Genomic DNA, 21,137 nt, shown 5'->3' on the forward strand with positions numbered 1-21,137 from the left:
CGGCCCGGCGGCGCGGGAGGCTGGAGGAGGCGGGCGGCGGGCAGCGACGCGGCGCCTGACCGCGGGGCTCCGCTCCGCTCCCGAGGATGCTGGGGGGGCGATGCCCGGCGACAGGGAGGACGAGATTTGCCAGAAAGCGCTGCAGCTGCTGGCCGAGCTGTGCTCCGTCGGGGCGGTGGAGAACGAGAACTGCCGGGATTTCATCTACTACCTGCGGGACAGAGCCCGGCCCCGCCTCAGCGACTCAGGTACGGCCGCCGCCGGTACAGGGGAGCGGGCACCGGCGGCCTTCCCCCGTCCCCTGGCTGCGGGAGGAGGGGGAACATCCCCGAGCATCCCTCGGAGGCCGCGGGGCGAGGCCTGCCGGCACGGCACGGCACGGCGGGAGCTGCCCCGGGGTGCGAGCGGAGAGCGAGGGGGGGGAGTCTCCCAGGAGCCCGGGAATGGGGAGGAGAGGGGGGGGATTTGCCCCGGTCCGGCGGGGGGAGGAGGCCGGTCCGGGCTGGGCTGCCCGCCGGTGCTGCCGGATCTCGGTTACAGGCGTCCGGCGCCCGGAGATGCAGCCCCCCCCGGCAGGGCAGCGCTCCCCGCCGCACCCGGCTGCCAAGCGCCCGGCAGCGCGGGGTGCGGGCAAGGACGGCGGGCAACTTTGTGCCCCGGCTGGGCAAGCTTGCCCCAGTGCTCGCCTGGGCTGAAACACGACTCTGGAGCGGGTCAGAGCATCCCTGCCTCCTCCGGAGCTTACTGCAGTGTCACAAGGCAAGGGGACTCTTGTTATGCTCCTCTGGTCCTCCCCATCGCTCCGGGTTTAACTGGAAAGAGGGGAGGCGGGGTGGGGGTGTGTGTGTGTGTGTGTAGCTCAGTTTAAAAGCACCACAATGTAACCAAACTTTCCGGTTCTGTATTTCACAATACGTTTCTTGCCTTTCTGTAGCAGATGTGGGGGGTCGCAGGGCTGACAAGATGCACACTGAGTGGTTTTGCGTGCGTGCGTGTCAGGATTAGGGTTGCCTCTTCACATCTTGGCATAACCCTCTGGTTTAAAAACTTTAACTTAAGGAAGCTTTATAATAAGGAAGCTGAGCTCCAGCTGCTCAAAAATGTTGAAAGATTGACGATGTTCTGTATGTCTCCGGCCATAAGGGAAAAGCAAACTGCAATTGGAAGCGGGAGTTTATTATATTTTTATATCACCAAGTTGAGTTTGCTCAGTATGAGGAGAAATTTAGAGAAATAGAACAGAAGTTGATAAACATTTGCAGTTCTGGGAACCGTTGCTGTTACATCAGCTGATCGTCACTGCACAGTATTAATTTCTTAAATATGCTCTGAAATAAGTTTGTTCATTCAGCATAGGGCAGATTAATGACACTCGATTCTTAAGTATTTTTCTGTAATTTGGTGAGCCTGAAGTAACACCCAGAGAGCAATTTACTGACAAATGCTTGGATATGCTAAAAGGCCTGGAGGAAACAAGTAAAACTAAGAAAAAAACTGGGGGTGGGGGGAAGAACTGCTATCACAATCAATGAATAAGGAATTTTCTGTCATTCAGTTTGCTTGTATCCAAAGCTATTTGCAGCCATTCTGGCTTTTCACTCCTGTAAAAACTTTCAAATTAAAGTGATTCATGCAATGTTTGATAAGGATTCTTTAAAATTAGGCAAATTTAATTGTTTTGTTCATATAAGCAGATTCAATTGCTTTGTTCATATAAGCAGTAATTTTTGTGACAGACACCTGTGATTTTCTGTAATTTTCATTTACCAAGGGATCAATCACATATTTGTATATCAGGTGATGATTCCAAAAATGTCTACTTAAATCAATGCTCACTTTGAATGCTAAATTATTTGAACTGCATATGGAGACTTTAACCTCAGCTACTTGGATAACAGCTTTTCAGATTTCTTTCAGAAAGAAATCAGCCTCGGGCAAAAAGAGTACCTGGCATCTGTTGGGGAGCATTTTAAAAACATGGCTTGCTCAGTAAAAATTTATCACCTCTACGTAATGCTATACAAAAAATAATTTTGTATTTATTTCTGCCTGTTTTGTTTAAACCATTATACAACAGCCTTCTGGTACTGTTGCAAACCTGCTCAATTACACAGAGCAGCGGCCCCTAACCTCTGCCAGCCAATGTGCAACAACAAGGAGCAATTATGCTGCAGGCAGCATCTTCCTATTGGCCTCAATTTGAACATTTTTATTTTTTGCAGCTGCAGCCAGTCTCAGAGGGTGTAGAAGGCAACACGTTATCCATAAGCCCTGACTCGGAAACCACTCCTGTAGGGTAGCAATGTCAGGAATTTATTAATTTACCTTTTCTTATATTTCTTTGATTAAAATACACATATTGTCCCAGTAAATTGGCTGCCCATGATGTTGATTTAGCTAGTCCTTGGATGTGATGGTATGAGCTGTAAGAAGACAGTGTACATGACCTCCAAAAAGAAGTAATACAATTCACAATCAAAGGGGAGTACATTGACAAAATCCAACTTGATTTACATAGTGAGTTTCATTGACTTAACGATGGCAAAATGGCATTAGGAAGCCCTGAGAGCAGGTCCAGTCACTTTCCAGCCACTTGTGGTCTGAACACAGGGGTGTCAAGAATTAAGCTGAAAGACAGAGCCTTCTCAGAAGAATTAGGCAAAAGATGAAGGCATAATAGCTGTAACACACACACACACACCCACACACCCCCTGTGAAGGTGATGTGTGTTAGCCAAACTGAGTAACTTCCTCTTAAGCTAGCCAAAAGAGCTACCTAAAAATGTGTACAACTTTGTGAGAGTTGAGAAGAGCGCAGCTGATTAGCTTTTGTACAGGAATTAAAGCTTTTCCCCATGCTTATAGAAGATTTTCTCCAATAAAGTGGCTACTTGCCTAAACCCAACTACGTGGTGGACACAGATGCGCTGAGCAGCCCGATCCCTGGAGAGCCACTCATCTCTTGCCTGGCATCTGATGCAGGTGGCTGTGTGGTTCCAGGTTTAATACCCTGGTCCACTGGATTTAAAGGGTGACATAGGTGAGTCAGATTTTGGAGGTTTTCTAAAAACTAAAAATGCAAATTAGGCATTTAGTGAAAAATTTTCCATTAGATAAATACTAGTTATATGTCAGAGCACCTTTGAAAATCCCAATAGGCATCCTTAAGGACCTAGATACTTTAATAAGCTGGATCTTTTCCTGTTCCATTCCTCCATTCCCTGTTTGTAAAATGTTGATAATATTTCTGTATCATAGAAGGGTTTTATGAGGGTAAGTTGATATTAAAAGACTGAGAACACCACATATGTAATACATGCATAAGGGAGAATCATATGGACCTCTTAGAGATAACTCAAGTGCAGACCATGTTAATCATATGGGTGTTTGAAAACAATCACTCAAGATCCTGAAATATCACCCAATGACACCAGATAAAGCAAATATTGTAGATGAGCAATGGAAGTTGCTTCACTAGAAGAATTATACCAATGTGTAAAAAGAAAAAAAAACCAAAACCACCAAAAAACCCCAACTACGAAGGCAGAATATCTTCATGGAAAGACTGGCCTTTAAAACAGGAATTAAGACCCCAAAAATTTGCATTTCCATGTAGAGTATTTCTCTAATAGACTTACATTGCTACTTCTTAACTGAAAAAGTTGGTGTGCCATGAATCAGGTCTGCCAAAAAGGGCAAATATATTTTTGTACATGTGACTTTGGACTTTTTAAAAGATGGAAACTTTGGCAGGGGGGAAAATCAAGAGGAAGAGTTACATGGGTTTGATTTAGGATAGTTGGGAGTTTGGCATAGAAGACAGGAAGAAAGTCTTCTGGTGGCTGGAGCTAGTGCCCTGTTGGTACGTGACTCTGAATTACGCTTCCATTGTAGCCGATTTGAGTGTATCAAAGTTGCATTTCAGACATTTTATAAATAAACTTTAAAGCTTTTTCCACTAGTTGTTGTTATAATTCCCTGCATACCTTCCAGTGACTGCTAGATATAGCGACACATTGCTTAATGCGTAGTTACATGTTTGCTGGCATTTGCTGAATATCAGTAAAATTAAGTTAAATAGAGGAAAAGTATAAAAGAGTTGCACACCGAGACTGCCTTACACAAAAATTCATCTCCTTAGCACATTCTACAGATTGAATTTTTCTTCCTTTAGTTAAAAAGTATGCGACCCTTTAAAACTTAGAATAAAAAATTTTAAAAGGTCAGAGGAAGTTGTTATGAACCCAAGGACTGGATAAAAAGGATGCTTACGAAGATCAGGGATATAAAAAGGTCTAGGCCATTAATCATAATGAATTTTCATTCATGTCATAGTGGAAAAGTCAATAGAAACAAAAAAGTAAAGTTTCCTCTCCTTTTCTGTTGTGTTGGATTGCACATCTTGAAGTTAAGCCAGTAAGGTCTTACAATAGTCTTAATTATGTGCTTTAAAATTGACTAACAGATGCTAAGCCAGAATACATGCTGAATATTGTGGGTATAGTGATGGCCATTAGTCATAACGTATGCGACAGGTCATAAGTAAGAGGTCACTATTGTACAGTGACAGAAAGTCCAATTTTAGTATGTGATGGAGGTGAAGATAGCTAACAATCAAGAAACTAAGAAAAGTGAGCATTGAAAGGTGATGGATATTGAAGGAATAGTATATGAGACGGCGCATATGGTCTTGCAGTAGAATTTAAGAACCTTATTAATCAGTACTTCGTCTTTTAATGTATAATTTCAACTTCAGGAACAAGAAAAGCGCTAAGAGACAAACGGGCATAAACGTGGCCTCCCAGCTGAGCAGTGGAATGTGAGAGCCAAGGTTTTCTGTGGAGAGTATCATTCCGATAGATCAGTCACTCCCTAGGAGGCTAATCCTTCCAACTGAATAGTATCCCATCAAGCTTCCCTTTAATTCCCAACTGAGTTTAAAAAAACACCTGTCAGAAAGTAGTTTAATGTCATAAGAAGGCATTTTAAAATTTTTGTAACTCAAATGACTTATTGATTTATCACCCCCCAAACTTCCAGGAACATAACAAGCTGCAGATTTCATCAAGATGCTAAATACAACTAGATTTATCTAGATAAATGAAAAAAGAATTTACAAAGCTGTAAGGACATGACGAAGGTTAGAGTGGGTGAAGTAACTTTTATGTTGTTTTATTTTTACTTTACTCATTATGAGCTATCGCTTTGCATATTTTTAATTTTATTTTTCTTCTGCAAAATGAAAATGAAATGCTGCCACTCAAAATGGATAGTATTCTACATGTCATGTTAGTGCAGAGCTCTTCACAGGATACAGGACAAATATGAATCATATTCACCAAAATGATATCAAATGAATGCAGTATGAGGCCCAAGTTCCTTTGAGTTTCGAGAACCAAAGTACTGTTTCAAGAATTTAAAAAAAAATACAGTGCTGTTATGTGTTTTAGACTAAAAATATGTATTCTTTTTCTCTTTTGAAAAGTCAGGAACAAGTTTGCAGATGGTAAAAAGAATTGTTTCCTGTTGCCTGTATTCTAAGATGCTCTGCTAGTTTAATTCCCTGTAAACAAACAGACTGTCAGAGATTTTCCTTTCATACTGAAGGAGCTCTTCCTGGAAAAGCTGTTTTAAACAGGTAACTGTAAACTTTGAAACAAAGTGTAGAGAAGACCAAATTCTGTTGAAAGAAAAGGGACTATTTGTGTGCTTACCAATTGCTTGAAGCTGTAATTGATTTAATTTAAATAAAAGTAAAGTAAATGAAGATTTTGTTTTAATATAACTGCATGTAACTTTTTCCTAGAATATATTTTTGTTCTTTTTACAGGCAATTTAAAGATGTATGGGTGTTTAAGTTATAGTTTACACCTCAGAACCAGAGAAAAGGAAGACTATAAACATCATTCTTAGAATAAAACTGAACTTGAGGTTGGATCAGGTTGGAGATCAGGGAGGTCACATTAAACACTGCTCAAACATGAAAGGACAGATCCCTGCACTGCTGAAATCGCTGTATATTTTTCAGCAAAGCAGCTTCAGTGTATTAGTACTTTCCTCTCCATTGAGAAGACAAACAGGAGGAGGTTTTCTGTAGCCCTTTGACCAAGACTCATGCCACTGCTGTCCCGAGGCTGCTTTTGGATGTTGTGGGAACAAGAACAAGTTAAACTGTATGAGAAAAAGACAAGAGGAAGGTGACTTGTAGCCCTTCCTGGCCTGTGCATCTATATTCACTATAGGTGTGGAAAGCAGGAGCTTTCCAGGGCTTCCATTTCCATTTTGGTTTTACTTCTCACTTATATGGGAAATATACCAAATGCCTGTTGTTTACAGTTTACATCTGTGCACTGAAACTATAATATAACATTCTGTTATGCTTGCATTAAATAGACTGATGCCCACTACACCCCTTTGTATTTAATGAAGACAGTCTTTACTCGCATACTATATTCACTGTATATCTATAAATAATATTTATTTACTAAAGTCATAGCAAGCAGATTTGTGAAGTAATCCTAAAAGTTAGAATAGCATACCAATTCAATCAGGAGTCAATTATCTCTACAGTCATCCCACATTTAAGTCTCTTCCAAATGTGCAGTAAATGTTAAAGAAAGCAGTTATTTTGAATTGTGAGTAACAAAAATATGTATTATTGAAAATAACCTAAAGAGTAACGATAAAACCATCGACCTTTTAAAAATTAAAATGGCTAAATAGCATGCGGTCTGTCTTACACCTGAATTCTCATCTTAAATGCCAGTTTTGCTGATGAAAAACAGTAGGCTAAATTTAGCCCTTGTACATATGACTATTTGCCACAAAAACTTTATCAGTGCATTTGCCATAACTCTCATGTCAAAGGAATTTTCATGTTCCTCCTAGATAGGGGGGAGAGGGGAAAGAATTTGCTAATTATAGTTTCCTAAGAAAAACCCATAAGCGTTCCACAGGCTTTACATTTAGAGACACAAAGCCCTGATCACTTAAGTAGAGGTGTTACTGTAAGAGATTTATGTTTCATTAATTCCTAAAAAAACATGAACCTGTGTTACAGTGACACTGTTTTTCAGTGCTGGTAGAATTCAGAATTGTTACGTTTTTGTGTGATCCATACATTTAGTGACCCAAGTACAAATGATCAGCCAGATAGCTTGCTGGAAATTTCCTTTCCAAACTAATTGGTGAGAGTTTAATTGCACTGACAATTCAGAAACCTAGAAATGTAAGTCCAAAATGATTGCTGTCACGACAGCAGATCCAGTGAAATGCAGTCTTGAGGCTGTGCATCGTTGGTGTGTGTTACATGTAGAGGTTGGACATAAACTGCAATTTATGTAGTTATGTTTCAAATCACATTTCCAGGTTTTAGTTCTTCCCCCACTGAAAAATAATGATCATTGTTGGCTTAGTGCAAAGCTGCACTTAAGAACATTGTATTGTGCATCTTTTGCTATATTTTGTCATTAATTTAAGCTCTCTTGTGGCTTTATTTAGACCAAAGAGATAAAGGGAGATTATTTTGCTTTAAAGCTTTATGTCCTTTTCATATTGCTAACAAAATTTTAGTTCAATGCATAAGAATCTAGAATAATTAATTACAGATGGAAGGATTTTTCATAGAAATGCTGTCAGTTTCCACTTATAAAATCTTTAATTCCTACAGTTCATCGTCTTACAAGAGAAATATATTTTGCATGTTCTGTAGTGCTGTTAAGTAGCGAGTACTCGATCTGTTTATTTGGAGAATACAAAAAGAATTCTGTCTCGTAAAGAAAATTTTATGTATAACAGCTGGTGGTTTGCACATTTGTTATATTAGCTATTGTAATCACACCAAATCTTGTGTGGTTTAAGTTGCTCAATATGTTCAGCTGCATTTTTTTTTTTTTATTTTAGACATTCATTAGCCAAGTAAAAACAGCAATTGCTTGAAGCTGTAGTTGAGTTAATTTAAATAAAAGTAAAGTAAATAAAGATTTTGCTTTAATATAACTGCATATAACTTTTTCCTAGAATAGATTTTTGTTCTTTTTACAGGTAATTTAAAGATGTATGGGTGTTTAAGTTATAGTTTACACCTCAGAACCAGAGAAAAGGAAGACTACAAACATCATTCTTAGAATAAAACTGAACTTGAGGTTGGATCAGGTTGGAGATCAGGGAGGTCACATTAAACACTGCTCAAACATGAAAGGACAGATCCCTGCACTGCTGAAATCACTGTGTATTTTTCAGCAAAGCAGCTTCAGTGCATTAGTACTTTACATTGAGAAGACAAACAGGAGGAGGTTTTCTGTAGCCCTTTGACCAAGACTCATGCCACTGCTGTCCCGAGGCTGCTTTTGGATGTTGTGGGAACAAGAACAAGTTAAACTGTATGAGAAAAAGACAAGAGGAAGGGGACTTGTAGCCCTTCCATCTATATTCACTATAGGTGTGGAAAGCAGGAGCTTTCCAGGGCTTCCATTTCCATTTTGGTTTTACTTCTCAGTTATATGGGAAATATACCAAATGCCTGTTGTTTACAGTTTACATCTGTGCACTGAAACTATAATATAACATTCTGTTATGCTTGCATTAAATAGACTGATGCCCACTACACCCCTTTGTATTTAATGAAGACAGTCTTTACTCGCATACTATATTCACTGTATATCTATAAATAATATTTATTTACTAAAGTCATAGCAAGCAGATTTGTGAAGTAATCCTAAAAGTTAGAATAGCATACCAATTCAATCAGGAGTCAATTATCTCTACAGTCATCCCACATTTAAGTCTCTTCCAAATGTGCAGTGAATGTTAAAGAAAGCAGTTATTTTGAATTGTGAGTAACAAAAATATGTATTATTGAAAATAACCTAAAGAGTAACGATAAAACCATCGACCTTTTAAAAATTAAAATGGCTAAATAGCATGCGGTCTGTCTTACACCTGAATTCTCATCTTAAATGCCAGTTTTGCTGATGAAAAACAGTAGGCTAAATTTAGCCCTTGTACATATGACTATTTGCCACAAAAACTTTATCAGTGCATTTGCCATAACTCTCATGTCAAAGGAATTTTCATGTTCCTCCTAGATAGGGGGGAGAGGGGAAAGAATTTGCTAATTATAGTTTCCTAAGAAAAACCCATAAGCGTTCCACAGGCTTTACATTTAGAGACACAAAGCCCTGATCACTTAAGTAGAGGTGTTACTGTAAGAGATTTATGTTTCATTAATTCCTAAAAAAACATGAACCTGTGTTACAGTGACACTGTTTTTCAGTGCTGGTAGAATTCAGAATTGTTACGTTTTTGTGTGATCCATACATTTAGTGACCCAAGTACAAATGATCAGCCAGATAGCTTGCTGGAAATTTCCTTTCCAAACTAATTGGTGAGAGTTTAATTGCACTGACAATTCAGAAACCTAGAAATGTAAGTCCAAAATGATTGCTGTCACGACAGCAGATCCAGTGAAATGCAGTCTTGAGGCTGTGCATCGTTGGTGTGTGTTACATGTAGAGGTTGGACATAAACTGCAATTTATGTAGTTATGTTTCAAATCACATTTCCAGGTTTTAGTTCTTCCCCCACTGAAAAATAATGATCATTGTTGGCTTAGTGCAAAGCTGCACTTAAGAACATTGTATTGTGCATCTTTTGCTATATTTTGTCATTAATTTAAGCTCTCTTGTGGCTTTATTTAGACCAAAGAGATAAAGGGAGATTATTTTGCTTTAAAGCTTTATGTCCTTTTCATATTGCTAACAAAATTTTAGTTCAATGCATAAGAATCTAGAATAATTAATTACAGATGGAAGGATTTTTCATAGAAATGCTGTCAGTTTCCACTTATAAAATCTTTAATTCCTACAGTTCATCGTCTTACAAGAGAAATATATTTTGCATGTTCTGTAGTGCTGTTAAGTAGCGAGTACTCGATCTGTTTATTTGGAGAATACAAAAAGAATTCTGTCTCGTAAAGAAAATTTTATGTATAACAGCTGGTGGTTTGCACATTTGTTATATTAGCTATTGTAATCACACCAAATCTTGTGTGGTTTAAGTTGCTCAATATGTTCAGCTGCATTTTTTTTTTTTTATTTTAGACATTCATTAGCCAAGTAAAAACAGTTTTTCTTCTTTGGCAGACAAGTCTGCTGCAGGATTTCATCTTGTACACTTCCTATGGTTAGTTGGAATTCAGAAATACAGCGGCTGCTGTCGAAACTGGCACATGCATCTGTATGGCTTGAGCCAATTTACAGTTGATGTGTGTCTACCAAAGATAAACATTGGAAGAGTCCAAGAATATATAATCTGTCAGAAAAAGCTTTTAGATTATCAATGTAAATCCGCCATACTGACAAAAAAAGTCAGGCACTAATGATTTTGGAATTAAACTTTCAAAGTGCATGTAAAATAATAAGAATTGGGAATTGAAATTGGATCATTCCTTTCAGTATACTTTTTCACTTTTTCTCCTTGAAGTTTAGTTTTATGCGCACACAAAAAGAAAGCCTTCCTGACTTCCCTTGCAAATATTTCCTCAGTTTGCTATGTTCCCATCAGGAAGTTTGTTCAAAATTTTGTAATTCTATCTTACTGTCTGTGAAACTCCCCAAATATTTCCTTTCCCATGTGATGGACCTTTTTTGTGTGTATACAATTACTAGCCAAACACTAAATATTTATCTTTTAAAATCTCTTCTTGTAAACCAGTCTTCATTATTCCTACCCAGGTTCCTTTTTGCCTGGTTTCCCCATTTGTTTTTTAGATGGTGTGTGTATATACCTGTGTTTCAGATGCTTTTTCACCAGGGTGTTCCCACTCCATTTCTCAAGCAGCATCTCATTTTATTTACTGCTCATGTTTCTAGTATTTTTAATGCATTGTGTTTTAATTCTCTGACCTCAACAGTATGGTTTGTTTTCTCCTCACATTTAGTGTAATTTCAGAATGTAATTGTATTTCTGTTTAATCAATCAATATATGATGTTCGACCCTCTTACACACAGATTATCTCATTGGGCATCTGACCCACAGCTCTATAAAGTTCTGTGTAGAGTTCTCTTTTAAAACTTCCTACTTATTATGTAACTGCAAGAGGTTCATGCCTATGTTATGGTAATGCTTTCCTTAATATATATTAAGATATTACAGAAGGCGTTTCTCACATCTATGAAATTATATAAATAATTACAACTTGTAATATAGAGAAAGGAATGTACAATGCTAATTAGAAAATGATCAATGAGACCAAGAGTCTTATGATCTTCTCTTTCCATTTGTAGCAGAAGTTTTACACGTGTAAAAGGGAAGCTTCTTTAATTTTTTTTTTCCCTAGAGAAGTTTAATGGATAAAACTAATGCCTAATAATTCTATCTTGTTTTTTTGGAAGCCTACCATAAATAGGGTGATCTCAAATATTCATTATGCTAAGGTCTCTCTGTACAGCATAAAGGAAGGGAGTGTTTCCTGAGTCTGGCTACAGGGAAATAAAGCAGGTATTGAGTTGGTTGCCACTGAGTGCTATTCTATTCCCCATAGTAGCGCTGATGTAGGATATGTAGCAGTGGCATTATGGCAATTTTTACCTGCTGAAAAGAGCTTTTAGGTCCATTAGCAACCAAATACAATAGAAAACAGATCTGGTATCAGTTCAAAAAATACGGAAAGCTCTGAACAGAAAAGTCTCTTATCAGTACTATTTTTCAAAGCTTTACCAATCTGCTTGGGGTAATATAAGACACAAATCTAAAATAATAGCTCCATTTTTTTTTAATTCTATGATTGTCCTCTCTCTCTGTAGTAGATCATGCCATCAGGAAAGGTTCCTATTTCTGCAGATGCCATTAAGGCATCCATGGTAATAAAAGCGTAACTTAAACTTTTAATCTTTTTTTTTTTTTAACTGACAAATACTAATGATGAGTAATGAGTCAAACCAAAATTCTTCTCCATCCAAGTCAAGGACTGAGACATAAATCATCATGTTTCAGGATAAAAATGAGTATTAGACTGGAAAGTGGAGACCAGAAATTAGGCTTAGCTGGTAAACAGAAAGGTGAGGGGTTGACCTATTTGTTGCATTTGATTTGTTTGTTCTAAATTTGTAGCTGTTCCACAAAGAAAGAGAGGTGAAACCTCCTGGTGCAGCAGGCACAAGCAGAAAGCCTGTCCCTCGTGCTGCTCAGGAGATGCAGAACAGGCAGCCCAGCCTCTGAAGAGAGAGACATCACTCGTGTTCCTAAGGACCAAAGAGCACCGAGCAGATTTGCTGTCATTCAGAAATTAGCCTTAACTGAATCGAAGCCTGGAATTTTGAAGACCTGCCTACAGGGACATAGTAGACAGGGAACGTTGTGAATATGCTTTTTTATACCTCTGTTGTAAGAAGTTATATTTCTATTTTTTATTAGAGTAAAATGTGCCTTTTTTTTTTTTTTTCCTGAATTTAAAAGCCTTTTGAGCTTCTTTGGGGAGTTGGCGTAGAAAAAGATAAAAGTAGATCTGTCTAAATGCTTTGGCTGTCTTGGGGTCCCATCAGATGCTTGTTGCTTTTGGGTTTTTTTTGAGGGTTGATAATGTGGTAAGCCTGCCAGAAAAAGCATAACTTGGCACTGACAGTAGGGCTGTGGCTAAGCAGGAAAGAGAAAGCTTGGCCATCATGGCTTCATCAAGTAAGCAAAACGTGTCACCTTGGCTCTTTCCTATGCAGCAGCATCACTGTTCCTGCCAGCTTCTCTTAACTGCAGAAGGTGTAACGTTTTTATATCTGTTCTCATTCTCGAGTTAATGCCTTGTTCCTGCCTACCTCATTCATTCTTTACCTGTCTCTTGTTCTGTTGTCATTATGTTATAAAGAGTGATTTGACTAGTCAAGATGATTTCTTTCATACCGCTGCTATGAGCCAGTGATGATAAAATAGCTAAAAGCAGCGCCCAAAATAGCAGTGCACAGGTACAGGTTTGCCCGAGCGATTGGATAGTAATTACTGTATCTGTCCTTCTGTGGTGTAGTTGTTACAAGTGAGACCCAGCACTGTGAATAAAAACTGCTCTTTCTTCTTTTGCTCTATTTTTCTCCCTTCTTTTCTGTTTTTCTTGGGAGCTGAAAACCAGAACAGATAATGGCAACAGAACCAGCAACACCTTCAGCCACCTCAACTTTTTTTTCCTTCCCAAATTGGCGGGAAGCAATTTTTCATCTTCGTGAACATCTAAAATTCAGTCTCAGGATTCGCTTCTCTTTCTAAAGCCTCTGTGCACCCAGAGAAGAAGGAACAGAACATTTATTATAATGGAAGTCTTGGGGTTTGACGTTTTCAGTGGTTTGGCTGTTTTACCTCCTTTTTTCTATACCCCTCTTATGAGGAAGATTTCCAGTGGTAATTGTTGCCATGGTACTAAGCAGGACGAGGTGTCTACTCCAATCTTAAAACTACGTTTATGGTCGTTTTGTGAAAAATTATCTCTTCTGACAAGGCAGGCTTGTTTACGCAGAATTAATACAGCACCACTTCTTTTATTCCAAAGTGAAGAGAGGCTCTTAAGGTCATTCCCCGTGTGTCAAGGCAAATGTGAGCTTCAGCAGTGCTGGAAAAGCCTTAGAATTAGCTCTGTCCTTCCACTCCCTCGTTAGCTGTTCAAATGAACAACCGCTTCACGCCCTGCCGAGCAGCTGATTGGCCTTGGAGGAAAGAAGCATCTGAAGCAGTATTAATGTTTCATTCAAAATCATGAGAGCTAGGGAGGAGGGGAGGGGAATTAGGGAATTCAAAACCCCAAATAAGTCCTGCCTTTTATTTTACCAGGCCCTTTTCTCTTGAGCAGCATCCCTAATTGTCTCCCACATTGGATTTCCTCTCAGGACAGTCTTGCTAACTTTGAGAGATGTTTTTGCCAAGGGTAAACTAAGAGTATGCAGAAAGGAGTTTAGTCCTCTCCCTTCCCTTTGCTTTTCTCTCTCCTTTCTCCATTTCTTCTCGCCAGCCCTGTTAACAGTACTGTGACATATGCTGTACAAGAGATGGAGGAGCACAGAAGCTCTGCAGTCCCCCCATCCTCTGCTATTTTCCCTTTGCAAATCATCACTGCTGCATCAAGACTTAGTATGTTTACCATTTAAAAATCCCTTTTTATTTTCTCAGTAAGCAAAACAGATCAGAAAGCTGTATAATTAGTGCCTTAAAATGAGCAAACTAGATATGAGAAACCAATCAGTAAAGGAGTGTAGTAGAATGCATGACAGCCAGAGCAGCAGCTGCATCTGGGAAGTACACAAGTCCATGGAATCCAACAGTCTAAAGTGTCTAAAGCTGTAAAAGAGGAGCAATTCTTACTTTTTTTTTTTTTTTTGTAGCAGCTTGAACCACAGTTAGCAGCCATTCCAGTGTATTTATTGCAATGATACATCATTGATGTTAAAAGAAACATCAATCTGAAACTGGTGGTGTGGTTTCACTGCAGCCAGCAACCAAGCACCATGCAGCCGCCCGCTCACTCCCCTCACGGCAAGATGGGGAAGAGAATCAGAAGGGTAAAAGTGAGAAACCTTGTGGGTTGAGACAGTTTAATAGATAAAGCAAAAGCCACGCACACAAGCAAAGCAAAACAAGGAATTCATTCACTGCTTCCCATGGGCAGGCAGATGTTCAGCCACCTCCAGGAAAACAGGGCTCCATCACACCTAATGGTTATTTGGGAAGACAAAAGCCATCACTCCAAATGCCCCCCCCCTCCTTCTTCTTCCCCCAGCTTTATATGCTAAGGGTGACATCACTTGATATGGAATATCCCTTTGGTCAGTTGGGGTCTGCTGCCCCGGCTGTGTCTCCTCCCAGCTTCTTGTGCCCTCCCAGCCTACTTGAAAAGGCCTTGATTGCTTAGCAACAACCAAAACACCATTGTGCCACCAACACTATTCCCATCCCAAATCCAAAACACAGCACTACACCAGCTGCCAGCAAGAAAGTCAATTCTATCCTAGACTGAACGATGACAAGTGGGTATTAACATAAGATCTTAGATTCATTGTAAATAGTATAGCACACGCCAGGGTTGTTAAATCTGGAAATGTTGGTAATAAATAACATTTTTTTTTTCTTAGGACAGGAGTAGAAAAAAATGTTTGATACATGTGTTGCATAACTAGCCCTTGATTGACAATGAACAACCCCTTTTACAATGTTTCGAGCTCTACTGTCCCCAGTAAATGACAGCAAATAGGTGCTACATCTTTGAGAACTTCCGTGATAAATATTGAGTTTTAAAACCCAAATGTTGCTTTTCTTTTACCTGTTAGATTGGCCTTGGAAAAACGGAGGGAACAAATGCAAGCTTTTACAGGCTATTTCCTGACTCATCAATTGAATGAAAGGAGCGATGGTGGCACGCTTCATTCGAGATAAAGGAAGGACTTAGCCCCAGCTAAGTAGGACTATGAACATACAAAATGGCATAGGAGATGTAAGGCTGTAAATCCTGCAAATCAAATATTACTCTGAAATATCTTAATACAAACTTGTTTGATTCAGGTATGTTGTTTAGGGCCAGCAGTATGGTTTAGTTGACTGGAATAGATTACTAGTTAGGGATTGTGAAAACTAAGGCTCTTTTCTTAACTGTGGGATGCTTGGAATGTCATCTCGGGGAAATCTCTCAGTGCTGCTTTTCCCCTGTCCTTTCAGTTGCCTTTTCAGTCCTGATATGCAGTTAAAATTCCAGCTTATCCCCTGCCTGTAACCAGAGAAGAAAGCAGGGCATGTCTCAAGTGTGATGTCAGTAAAGCACTGAGCAGAAAACTGCCTAAAAAGCATCTAAGAGAAATCATCATCAGGTCCAGGGACTTAGGTGGAAAGTAGTCTTCCTGAATATGGCGCACTCCATTTTCATAGTGAACAGGCATCAAGAGCCTGTGCTTTGCTGGGGCCTCCCAGCACTTTACTCTTATAAATAATAAACAGACTATATTTTCCTCCTGTGTAGGTTAGCATATAGAAATATGCTTCTGTTATCAGCAAGGAAGCCATAATTGAGAGGCAGAGATTTGATGGAATACACATTCAAATGGGAATAAATAAAAGCATAAGGGGATTTCAAAACCTCTATTTTTGTGCTGGGCTTAATCGGAATGTTTAGCTATGGAATTTGTTAATGATATCTGTTTGCAAGCTTGGATTCATGTTTTCAGTCCTAAATCCCACCCACGCTCTAGCCTGCATCTGACTGTGCAGCAGGACTAACAGGGTAACTTTTGGTTATGTTTCGCATAGCCCAGCATTTTGCTGGTTGCTGCCTCATTTTCAGCACAGAAGTTTCAAACATTTACTTTAATGGGCTGGGTTGGATTGCAGACGCACATCTCAGCTTGATACCATTTGAAACCAAAACTGGAAGGACTACCATAAAGATAATATTTTTCCTATTACTGTAGGAAAATGCACAATACGAAGTATACTTCTTAGCCTTTTTAATGTGCTCCCATTCTCCAGTTTGCCCCACTCCCATGCATGCTTGGGATTAAACAGGGTATTTTTACAGACTCAATTTCATTGTTATTAGTGATATATATTTGTTTATTAATTTGTCATATACCTCAACATGCATGTTTTGCTCATGTTTAAGAAACATATAAAACAAACCACCCACCCTGTACATGAAAGTCCTCCAGAGAAATTGTTTACCTGGGAGGTAACTCTACTCAGCAGCCTACTGACAGCCCAACTCCCACAAGTTTGGAGGTTGGGAACATGCAGCTCTTTCAAGTGTATGTCCTTTTCCTTTCTTCTTCCTCTTCCCCTTCCCTTTTTCTTCCCCCTTTTTTTTTTTCAGGTTTGCTCTTAAGTGAATATAAGCCTGTTCTTACAATTTCCCCTTCCCTTTTTCTTCCCTTTTTTTTTTTTTTCAGGTTTTCTCTTAAGTGAATATAAGCCTGTTCTTACAAGTGAAATGTTTTCTGTTTTCTTAATGTTCGTATTTTAGTAATTCAAAAAATTATGCTCTTTTCCTACACTCATCTGATTTGCTCTAATTTTGGGGCAAAGCTTAATCCTGCTGTAAATCAGATTTCAAAAGCTGCTAAACCAGAGCCACTAAGTCTGACCTCATGAATTCTGCAGTACTACTTTCACTCGAAATAATCTCAGAGAGCAAAATTTCCAAAGAAATGTACATGGGTGGAACTACTCATACCCCACTGAAACGGAGTGGGAATTTGATACATAAACCCTTCATGTATTTCTGAAAATCCGAGCCTTATAATTTATGCTTGCATAAAATATAAAATTACTGCTTCTGTTCAAAACACTAATCCCAGTATTATAGTGATCCATTTTGAATGGTCGCATTTATTCCATGTTGTGTTACTTGAATAATAAATGTGTGCTATAACAAGAAATTAAAAAATTCTTCCTCAAAAATATAAGGATGTGATCAATTTTTCCCTCAGTGCCATGCACTGTCAGCAAAAGTTAGAAATTCACAGTGTGAAAAGTAATCTTCGCTAACATAGTGAGGCAAATATAGGTTGTTAAATGTCAACCCAAGGGTGGGAATAGTGTTAATTTAAAGGAAATAGGATCACAGACACTTCCCAAGAGAAGGATGTATACAAGCACCCGATTCTAAAGAGAAGATTTAAAATAATGTTCACATGATATGTTTTTATGTCTATTTTTTCATAATATAGTCAAGCTATCAGAGGTGTGATTTTTTTTTTTTTTTTAAATCTCATTTTCTTGTTTTATTTTTGGGGGCCATGTGAGGCCAGAATAAGTAGTGGAAATTGGTGGGTGCTTTATCTGCCTACGGATGTTGGATGACAAGGAAAAAAGTACTGAGTGTTCAAAAAAATTGTTCTAAAATCATTCAGCTGAAGAAGCTGAAAAATTAGCAAATCCCGTCAGCACATTCCACTTAGCAAGGAAAGTGGGTTGTAGCTGTTCTCTGGGGAGCTGAGAAGAAACCCACATTACTATTTTTAGAGACCAGAAGATGGCAAAACAGTGGCTAGAAATTTACCATCAGTTTACTCTGTTCGGTATGTTTGTTTTTCCCTTAGAAGTAGCAGAATTCTTGGAGTTCTTCAAAAGCCAAGGAATTCCCCAGATCTGAGAGGAATCCAGTTGAGCAATTCTTGGGGGAAGAGAGAAGACATAAAAGCTGTGGCTCAGTGTTTCCAAACTTTTTTCTTAAATATCCCACTGCTATGGTATTATAGTTTCTGGGAACAAGGGGCTGCTGCCAACATTCTCTTCTTTACAGTCTCATGGTAATTCTGAGAGGGAGTTGTTCTCCCCTTGGGACAAGCATGAAGAAGAGCAGCCATGAGTCTGCAAGAAGAATGTTGCAAAGTTGATGGTCCCTTCTGTACATCCCATTTGTTTATGTACACCCACCCGGAGAAAGGAGTGCATAACATGGAGGGTACATTAGTGATTATAATTGAACTAGTCTTAAAAAAAACGTGCGGTATATCATGATTATAATTTCTCTCTCTGGTAAGGTTGTTTATCCTCTTTTCCTTATTTATTGCTTGAGTGAACCTAATTCATTCGGAATTATGTTTTGGTGGAAGTAAGATACTGTGCAACTGGTGGTATTTCACTGCAGAATAACCCCTGAAGGGATTTGTAATCCCCTGGTACTAACATCATCTAATAGTGAGCCAAATTAAATAATAAGCTCAGTGCTATGAACATAGCTTCGTATTCAGGCTCATTCTGGTTTAGTTAGCATTGCCTAGTAATTAATTATTATTCTGTATTTATGCTGTCAATGGCATCCAGAGGCTGGCCTGAAACACGTGAGCTGCTGGCAGCAGCATATATACATGTGGATATTTTGTTCTCTCTCTATAAATGTGTGTTGGAGACAGTCTCTTAGAAGATTTGTTAGTAAGGCTTCCCTGTAGCTAAACACAAGACGACACTACACGCTGGACATCAGTCAAAGATGCACAATGACACATAGCTTACTAATTACTATTAATGTTTACAGGATTTGGAATGTCCTAATTGATTTTGGCACGGAAAGTGCAGTCTGTTAAATAGCTTGTCACCTTTGTTTCATCCTGGGTCTCACTGAGAATCTCATATGCAATTAACTGTAATTGCTATACTGTATTTATTCTAAAGTACACAATACATTGCTATTTTGTTGTTTGGATCTCAAAATTGGGGAGTTAAGTGCTTACAGCAGCACAGTTCAAAATGGGTTTTTTTGTGGTGAGGGTTGTTTGTTTTTCCAGAGTAGAAAAATACGAAGATTTTAACATAGTTCGTATGCCAAACTCATAGTCCTCCTGCACTTGAAATCTCACCAACTTCAAGGAGAGTAACTTGTGCATAAAGACTTGGCAGGTAAATCCACATTACCAACATGTGTGGCCCAACAAGAGGAGTTTGATTTGCTGCACACCATTCTGATTTTAAGGGCTGAATGTCACAGAATCACAGAATCTTCTAGGTTGGAAGGGACCTTAAAGATCATCTTGTCCAACCGTCAACCTGACTGACAAAAATAGACACCCACACAACAAACAAGGAGCATCACCATCACTAAACCATGTCCCTGTTGTGCTGCTGGTGAAGCAGTGGTGAAGCTTTTGCCAGTTACAAACACGCATCAGGCAAACCTCAAACACCAACTGCAGCAGGACCCTGTGTCCATATTGCTGAACTTTGGAGTCTGGTGGCTTCAGCCTTGGTTGCACTAGGAGGAAAACTACTTCGAACACACCAACCAGTGGTGTGTCTCACTGGAGTGAGTACCACCAGGCTCCAAGTATAGATACAAGGCAAACGTGCACCAAAAAGAATCCTTCTCCCTCGCCCATCAATGCTAAATCACCAATGTGGACATGTTATTTAGGAAGACTAGGGCTAAGGATGCCAAAACAAATTATGTAAGATGGGGCAATTGTTTTCTGCAAATGGACTTGTACAGTAATTGTTGAAAGGAATGTATTTCCTCCACGTATTCTAGGTTACAAGGTAGAAGAAGCACTGAATTGCTCACACGAATTCATCTGCCAGTTTAGCCTGGCAGTATATTCTATTTAAACAGCCAAAGCTCCAGAATTAGCATGGACTCTCTAGAAAGCTCAATAAAAGAGCGAGCTTTGCCAAGAAGCCATCTAGGACAATGAGAAGGTGAAGCCCTTCCTACAGATAAAGGACATAAATCTTCCAACGTTTTCCTTCATGGAAAATGGAGAGCTAGATTGTCTCCTAATATCACCCACTGTCTGGATGTTGGAGCACAGGGCTGTTGTTCAAGTTTATATTTGCAGAACCTACTCTTTATATTTCACAGCAGGTTGTTCAAGGAACAGCTAATCATAAGTTTCCTTGCTGTCCTTGTCAAAGCAGAGGATACTCTTTAGTTCCTTATATTAAGAAACTGGCTGTTCTAATTTTTCTGGAAAAAATAATTTTAGGAGATAAAATCTAGATCTAGCCAAATTAACTTAATTAAAGAAAATGCAAATCCAGTAGAATGAGAGTGTGTATTCTACTTGCTGCAAGCACAAAATCCATCCAAGAGTCTGGGTATGACAAATAATGACAATAATTTTACATCTAAAATATTAGAAATATCTTCTATCAGAATGTAGGATAAAAACAAAGACTATTTGATTTTAATTTACTTTACCTACTGCAAGTGGAAAGACAAACCATGGGCTGATTTACAGCACATTCAAACTATTTTAGAGCTTACTTTTAATCCAATTAATTATTTTGCTATTCTCCATTCAATTAATTATCGGTTCTTATATAATATGTAAAATGGTGTTTTGATAATAAAAGATTACTGCAGAGTTTGCTTTAGAAGAAAGCACAGCAAGATTGAAATCTGCAGAAAGCCAAGTTAAAAGAGGCTATTAACTTTGATAGCAATTACACGTACATAGATACAACACAAGAAGACGGGATATATATTACATGGGGTATGGAAGATGAGTGCAAATCTTTACTGTAGAAATCGTTTAGGATTGTACATAAATACCATTGCTTGGATTTTCTGCTTAGATCTTCCAACATGGTTATATTTATCAAAACCTATGTTTCATTTTTTTTATTACAGATGTTGAGCATTATTGCTTTTTGTGGTATTTCAGGCTTCTGGGATCTACTCTGA

General features: G+C 38.8%; 1 protein-coding gene across 5 annotated transcripts in view; it reads left to right on the forward strand.

The window, feature by feature from the left end:
- The first annotated feature begins 29 nt into the window (after positions 1-29).
- SYT9 (synaptotagmin 9) overlaps positions 30-21,137 on the forward strand; it is a 71,697-nt gene continuing 50,589 nt past the window's right edge. For all 5 annotated transcript variants that reach the window (XR_001411506.1, XR_001411507.1, XM_014938328.1 and 2 more), the window contains exon 1: positions 30-248. Coding sequence is in view for 3 of the 5 variants with exons in the window: in XM_014938328.1 (XP_014793814.1) it covers positions 101-248 (148 nt within the window). In the remaining 2 variants the exon portion in view is untranslated. The remainder of the gene's footprint in view (positions 249-21,137) is intronic.

This window comes from Calidris pugnax, unplaced genomic scaffold (genome assembly GCF_001431845.1).
Source record: "Calidris pugnax isolate Ruff unplaced genomic scaffold, ASM143184v1 scaffold93, whole genome shotgun sequence".
Taxonomy (NCBI): Eukaryota; Metazoa; Chordata; class Aves; order Charadriiformes; family Scolopacidae; genus Calidris; species Calidris pugnax.